Source organism: Nelumbo nucifera, chromosome 5 (assembly GCF_055504915.1).
Source record: "Nelumbo nucifera cultivar China Antique chromosome 5, China Antique-T2T, whole genome shotgun sequence".
Lineage (NCBI taxonomy): Eukaryota > Viridiplantae > Streptophyta > Magnoliopsida > Proteales > Nelumbonaceae > Nelumbo > Nelumbo nucifera.
The window spans coordinates 26915263-26923144 of NC_142653.1; the positions used below are offsets into that span (position 1 = coordinate 26915263).

Below are 7882 nucleotides of genomic sequence, written 5' to 3' on the forward strand. Positions count from 1 at the left end.
AAACACTGCATTCAAACTGCATTATTTGCTTAGTGACTAAATAGTAAATACCCACTTCTTTGGATCTCCAACATCGCCTGCATTTCTTAAACAATTGTGCATCGTCCAAATGAGTTTCATGCATCCTAAGACCATTTACACCAAAAAGTAATTGATTACTTGATGCTTCAACAACTGGAGCACACAATCCTCTGATATACCTTGAGGTTGAGGTCTTTATTTGTTACTGTGGTTACTTTTGTTTATGTGCCCATAGACTGCAGAAGACATTGCGCAGAATTGAAGGTAATCAAGGAAAAACTGATACAGCCTTTAGTAGCTGCTTTATATATCTGCATAAAAATCATCTATAACAGTTCGAACTATCAAGGGTATTCTTACTACATGTATACCATCTTCCCATGAAAGACTTCCAAAGGAGTATCTCCCTTGCACACTTAGTTGGGATTGGAAAGTCACCTTGAATCTTAGCTGTTTGGCCGTAGAATTGAAGGATAAAACTGATGGATTAACATGCACAATCACACCTGGGGGAGCCTTAACATGTACAGAATACACAGAATTGACTGGACCTACATTTGTTACCGTTCTTGATACTGCCAAGCTCTTCTTCAGTTCTGGAATGGAGATGGAAGGTAGATTCAGGTCTGCTAGTGACTTGGATGTTTTACTGCATACAGTGGGATGCCTTGTCATTAGGCTGACAGAAGAGTCATTATAGCCCATTAAACAAAGGAAGCGTACATGGTCTGTGATTCCCATGTCATATATGAGACCAGGATCTGCAGCTTTATTAGGGTCTACGTGACCACCTCCATAGTCAAATGGGTCAGCCTGCTTGTGTGGGGATCCCTCGGCTACTGCACTTTGACCATATTTATCTTTTGTAGAAGCTAGTGAGAAAGAGATGGACAGAAAGGAGAATAAGAGAAGTCCCACCAAATACGAAATTCCGCTTCAGGTACAAATCCTTCAAAAACTAAAATTGAAATTGCTAGCAAATTTATGCTTTTACCTGTGGTTACCAATGCAGATTTTATTGCAGCAGGGCTCCAGTTGGGATGCATTGATTTGAGAAGAGCGACAATACCAGATACATGAGGACAAGACATGGAGGTTCCTGATTCAATTTTGAATTTAAGTGAAGGCTGTTTGTGTCGATGTACACCAGGTGACAGAGAGGAAGCAGGTGACCATGAGGCTAAGATATTAACTCCAGGTGCAGCAATATCAGGCTGTAGGACACATCCAGATGCTAAGTGAAAGAGTAAAGAACAAGAAGATAATTCTAAAAGCAAAGAGCAGCACCTTCAACACTGAGGGAGAAATGGAACTTGGTCCTCGAGATGAAAAGAATGCTACTTCTGGGGAAATTTGTCTCCCAAGAGACGTCGTTGTAAGGCTAAACCTGACTACTGGATTTCTGTGACATAAACAAATCACCAATACATTAAATTGGTATTCCACTAAGATAGAAAGCTTAATGTTAGCCCTTAAATACTTCAATGTTAAAAGAATACCTTCTTTCTGATGTGCCACTAACAAACATAAAACACATACAGGTGTTACATCTGAGGTGTCCATTTATATTTGAGGGGCAAAAAGGAAACTATCAGGCATTGTAAACTGATAGGATTTTGAGATGGAAGTTCTCTCTGTGATCAGGGAGGCATAAGGCATTGGGGTTAAGCAAAAATACAAGACATGGAAATTGGGTTGCAAACAAACTGTTGGAAAATAATCTCCAATATTTTGTACATAATCAGATGGAGGCATGAGTGAAGTATGGTCATTTGGTGTCCCGCTCACTACCTCAATGAATTTAGAAACATTTAGGCAGGGCTCAGTGTGCATATTTGATGGATTGTTGGAAAATTGGTTATATGGCTGATCAAAAGGCCACTACTCAGTGTTCATTCTAACTATCGTGGCTCTTGGGAAGGGTGGACTGGATTGGCATTTTTTCCACAAAGTGGCCACTCTCAGACTCAAACTCGTGTTTATATGACTGATAATCTTGCTAAATATGGAATTGGCATAGCTCCATTTAGTGACACTTCTCTATCTTCATAGTCTTTTGTAGTGGCTGAGATGTATGTTTATAGATCTTGTATATCTTGATACATCTAAAATACATATTATCTTTTTGATATTTAATACAGTCAATATAGTTATCTATAACTTAAAAAAGTACTGGTCCTAACAGGAATCACCTGGTGCTTTCTATGTATGTCAGCACAGATGTTCCTATAGTATAATCAACCTGGACACATGGAATTCCTGATGTAGAAGCAATATCCTTTGTTGGAAACTGAGCAAAGATGACACCAACACCCCTAACTCTTGCTACAGTTTTTGTTGCAATAGAAGCTGACCCCTTTAACCGAGATTGGAAACATAGAACCACCTTTCCTCTTGCTAAAGTGGCATTCAGAGATCCTGCATCACAACTCCTGTAGATGGGGTGATTCAGGGCAGATAACATAAGACTCAGCTAACAGAAAAGGCAGCTGCAAAACATGTTCTACCTTGCTTTGTCTTCATCAGAATCGTTGGAAGCAATGCTTTCTCCATACACTATTGGATAGAACTTGTTCACATGCTTTTCTGTAAGCAAAGCTTGACCCTGTATGAGGAAAAATATTTCTGAGGTCCCGATAGCACATTATGAAAGTCTTAATTATTATATATGAACAAATAAACCTAAAATATGTATATAACTTACCAAACATATATGTAGAAATTTGAAAACATTATGTGTTCAAATTTCAAATAACTCCCCTCAACTACTTAACCAAGCCATTTATATGTTTATAGAATTCCACAATCCTAAATCATTGTTATACACATGATAATATGATTCAATACCAAGTGGTTGAAAGGCTGCAGGCAAGCATTGCAATAATGCTGTGTTTGGTTTGACAGAAAATTGAGGGAAAGTTGTCTTAGTTTTGGAAGAGTGCAAAAACAAATAACAGTGTAAAACCTTAGATATGGTATTATAAACATTGTATTTGTACTGTGCATATTTGTATCTGCACTACCCAAACTAAGCCTAGTAATTTCACAAAATTTGTTAAGAAATTCCCCTCAACTTTCTTATTTTCTATCAAACCAAACATAACCAAGTTAAAATGAATAGTCATGCATACAATTCTAGTGCTGGCATGAAGCATTAGAAAGGGAATGGGAAAATACCACAAGACTTAGGTTGTTCCCTAGGATAATTGTTGTAGGGAAAGATCGATCTATTGTGCTCGCTGCAACAGTTATAATCCAGGGAGCAGTATTTATTACTGTCTGCGAGGAAGGACCAGAGTTTCCCCCAGAGCAAACTACAGGGATCCCTTTAGCCACCACATGGAAGGAACCAATGGCCAAAGCATCCTCAATGTATGGAGAAAGTGGTGGTGGTGAGCCAAGAGATACTGAAAGCACATCCACCCCATCAGAAATGGCATCATCAAAAGCAGCAAGAAGGTCAGCAGAACTGCAGCCACCGGTAGACCAGCATACTTTGTATATAGATAACCTAGCAGCTGGAGCACCTCCTCTTGCCAGGCCTTGAGCTAGACCCATAAAGCTAGCATTTCCCACCAGAGCCCCAGCTGCAGTAGATGAGGTGTGAGTACCATGCCCCACTGCATCCCGAGGAGACAAAAATTCAACATCACCACTTGTATTTAGCTTTCCAAATTCAGCTGCATATCCTTTGATGTACCAACGTGCACCAATAACTTTCCTGCATAAAAGAAACCACATACCTAATGACTGAAGACTCCAAATAGCAAACTCAATTTGAAAAAAAAAATGATTCCTTGAATTAGTAATTGTTGGTTCTTGAGAATTAATAGAATGCTTTAAAAAATTATTAGCAGTTAAATCCCAGTCTGACCACATTTTTTACAATTGTAGCAAAACTTGGAAAATATCTCAATCGGTAATTGCAAGGTAATACAAACACCTAAATGAATAGATGAATTTCAACAGGGTCCTACAACCTTTAAGAATACCTAGAGAATTTGCATCCAAGACAGTGTGGTAATCTGCCCATGAGACACTGTATTCTTGTCAAAAAAACTTGGCTGAACTCTAAAGTCAATCATGGCCACCAACTTATTTCCATAAAACCTGGCTCAATCACTTACTTTGTCTGATAAGTATTCTTAATGTTTTAGAGGAAATCTAGACTTAAAGCATAACAAATTGCCAATCAGATATCAGTGCTTCCCCAGACTGCAAAGGGTACGGGATAATATTCCATCAACCGTCATCTTGTCACAGTAAAAGCATGCCAAAGTATGAAAGCAGTATTACAGTCTGATGAGAATTGAGGGAAGTTAAGAACTTCAACCTATCTCATCATGTCAGCAGAGGATCCCAAGCATATGAAGAAATGCTTTCCAGTCATTGGCTGGATACTACCCAGATGAAGATAATATTAGTCCAATTGTCCATCTCTAAGTTCTGATTATGAACATTTTCATATTAGACATGTCAAGCAAACCAGCAGAGAGGTCATCATACAGGAAAGGAACACAATCATAATTCAATTTTTTTGGTGCTAAAATAGGATAATGAAACGCATAGAAGTGGGATCCTCGGTACATATAGGCTGCTTAAAGAATATTTAGAATTACTGTCCAACTGATATTCAAACTAGTAGTAAAAACAACAGCAGAAGTAGAAACAACAACTTAGATATATAAATGGATAGATCAACGGTAAAGTTAACAATGTGAAGAATGCTAGCAAATGCAATAACATTGATATCATTCGGGAAAGAAACAAGATGAAACTTTGTTAACCTGTTGCAATTGGAAGCATTGAATTCCTCTCCTTCCTGACACACCCCATTCCATCGAGACGGAACCTCTCCCATGCCATCATCTTTGAAGCTTTCAGACTCGGGCCAGATTCCTTCGCAACAAACGGCAATTCAAATATGAATATAAATAAACTCAACCCCACCCCCGGTTTCCATTTATCAGAAGAAAAAACAGCAGAAACAAGCATACCCGTATCGAGGACGCCAATAATTGAGTCATAACCCGATTGACTCCTTGAAAGGATCCCATCCATTATCTCAGGCTTCAATTGCAGAAAATCCCAACTTCTGGTCGTATGCACACGAAGAATACGGTTTGGAATAACACGAACAACTCCGGGGAAATCTACATTTACTTTTTGTTTCTTCCCATTTAGCAAAAGCAAATCACATTAGCAAAACATAAATAGTTCAGTTTACCAACAGACCTGCAATAAGCTTAGCTTGAGACTGAGTTAGCAGAGCAGCAAACCCTGAAAATCCATGCTTGTAACTATATAGAATAGACTCCCTCGCAGCTTGTTTGCTACAAATGAAACAAGATTCAAATGGCATGAAGAGATTTAATTAGGTTCTTTTATTGTCTAAAAATCAAAATAAATAAATCCATTAGTACCAAATTTTCTTTGGAAAGGATTCCATTTAACACTAAAGCGGCTAAAAGTTGAACGTTTTTATGGAACTCAACCTCCTAAAAACGCAGATACAATGAAAAGAAAATATTTTTCAGCGATTGAAGGTGGAACCTTCCGAGCAGAGTGGAAAGAATTTCATGGTGCGAGTCTTGGGTAAGTTGATAATCATGATGGCGTCTTTCTCCCATGTAAACAATGTGAACCTTCAGCAATGAAGACCCAAATACAAGGCATTGTTAACGAAATTGAAACAGAGCAAATAAAGGAGATTAATCCAAAAGAAAGAAAGAGAGCAGCTCACATTGCTCGCAGAGATAAGGAGGAAGATGAAGCGTTGCAGTAACAGAGGAAGAACAAGTAGAAGGCGGCATGAAGAAGCCATGTCTACTCTTTGTCTCGTGCTCACGGGGGTAATGAGAGATGAATGAAGAAAGCTTTATATAAATCTGTAGGTGAAAGTTGAAACCAGAGAGAAGAACGAGAAAGGTAGTTGACAAGACAGAAGTTGAAGAAGCAAAGGAAACTGTGTGTGGGAGGGGTCCACATCGAAACCTGCTCCTCTGGAGCAGAGAGCACTGCTAATGGTGCGCAAAAATCGATTGGGTCAGGTGTCTTTTAGTGGTATGGTTAGTGGGGTTTTTCATCGGTCCCGTCACTACCGGCCTCGTGAGGACTGGAGAGAGAGAGAGAGAGAGAGAGAGAAGAAGAAGAAGAAGAAGAGGAGCATTAACGCAAGAGTCAGTAAGCGACAGAGGAAAGAAAAAAGAAAGAGGGAATTCGAAAAACCAATGAAAGAAAAAGGATGAAGAATATATCGGTATCTGTTGCGGAATCTCGGAGAGAGATTTTTAATAATACTAAGTCTCTATAATAATAAATTAATAGATTTTTTTTCTGGTAAACAACAGATTAATAGATTGAAACCGTTGCATTACCATAAATGGAACGACAACAGTCGCGACAAGAGAGGATGAGCCATAAGAGAGCGTGAACGATGACATATGACGAGATCTTCACCTCTTTCTCCTCCCTCTCTGGTTTTCTGCTTTCGAATTTGATTAATGCCATCATCTTGTTAATAATGTTAGACCCCGTCCAAGGTCCAACCCCAGCCCAGACTACTGGGGTGATGGGGTCTGTGTCATATCCACACATCTGTCTCTCTCAGCAAAAAGATTTCAATGGGTCATTGTCTCATGGATTTAACCCTGTCACCCTGTGGAATGCAGAAGTTCCGCATTGAACATATTTCTACTATTTCAATCTTCTCATCGTAGTGCGATAATCATTTATCCCAGACCAGAATGAATGACTCACCGAGGTCCAAACTCCAAACTCCGAAGTGGGTTTGAATGTTTGATCATCTAGAAACCCCACCCCCACCCCAAGTGGGGTTGCCAAAAACTATCTGGTACCATTACCAACAAACAATTTCTCTAGCGTCACTGATTCGAATTTCCACCACTATGTTTATCTTTCTTCACCGGTCTCAGTAAAGTGATAATCTCAACAATGGGACTTTGGCAAATGAATCGAACCCACCTATTTTTGACTTTGGTTCCTACTTGTTGCCTAGAAATATATCTTGGGCTATAAAACCTGCAATTGCTCGCTCTAGCAATAAAGCAAACAGTACAGTTGTGATTTTGCTTTTTTTTTTCGATTCACAAGAAAAGCTACAACCTACGACAACTACACCACTGACTATAACCAGATATATCCTCCCATAACAATTGACAATCTCAGTGGGAGTATCCAAAGAGTAGACCTTCTGAGTTTGGCTTACAGCACCTTTATCTAGCCTATCAGTACACACACTTATTTGCTTTGCTATGCATTGGTCATGTTCTCACCCTAGGAGACATCTTTTCACTTTTGGTGCCTTTGTCAATTGATCTTGGTCAATTTTCATTCCTTTAGTTTGTCTCTTGGCTATAATCAATGTCCCATTAATTTAATGATACATTGTTATTGATAAATGAAGAATCCTTTTTATAGATAAATAAACTAACTAGGGGGATGTTTGGAACCGTGGCTGTTTTTCAAAAAAACAGTGTTACATCAGATCCATATAGGTATTTTAGTAAACACCTATGTATCTCATTGTTTGGTTTAGCCGATTATTAAAAAATCGGGCATGTCTCAAAAATCGGGACTTCATTGATGCATGAAAAATCAGCTAATTTGGTGTTTCATGCATCGGTAAACCGTTTCCCCCAATGGTTAACTGATGTGTGTCCTATGTGATGCTTACCTATCAGCACATACATGAAAAATGGTGATGAAAATCACCTTACCAAACAGCATAGTGTTGCTCACTGCCCACGTGGTAGAAAAGTTTTTTTGTGAAAAACGGGTCTTAGAAGCATGGGCTTTTTTCTTTCTTGAAAATTGGTCCCAAAAAGCGCCCACACTTCCA

The 7882-nt window shown here is 38.9% G+C and overlaps 1 protein-coding gene across 3 annotated transcripts; it reads right to left on the reverse strand.

Moving 5' to 3' along the window:
* Positions 1–279: 279 nt before the first annotated feature.
* LOC104607534 (subtilisin-like protease SBT3.9) lies at positions 280–6494 on the reverse strand. 3 transcript variants are annotated; one of them, XM_010273196.3, is made up of 11 exons: positions 5765–6494; positions 5575–5666; positions 5257–5354; positions 5019–5183; positions 4809–4920; positions 3199–3742; positions 2529–2626; positions 2214–2453; positions 1309–1423; positions 1016–1235; positions 280–893 (listed from the first exon to the last, which is right to left on the reverse strand). In XM_010273196.3, the coding sequence occupies exons 1-11, from the start codon at positions 5843–5845 to the stop codon at positions 325–327; spliced, it is 2334 nt and encodes a 777-aa protein (XP_010271498.1). In that variant the 5' UTR covers positions 5846–6494; the 3' UTR covers positions 280–324. The 3 variants fall into 3 exon arrangements, with proteins under 3 accessions (XP_010271498.1, XP_010271499.1, XP_088743267.1); XM_010273197.3 differs by having other exon boundaries at positions 5019–5174; positions 5765–5987; XM_088887141.1 differs by lacking the exons at positions 5575–5666; positions 5765–6494 and having other exon boundaries at positions 5019–5116; positions 5257–5305.
* Positions 6495–7882: the final 1388 nt, after the last annotated feature.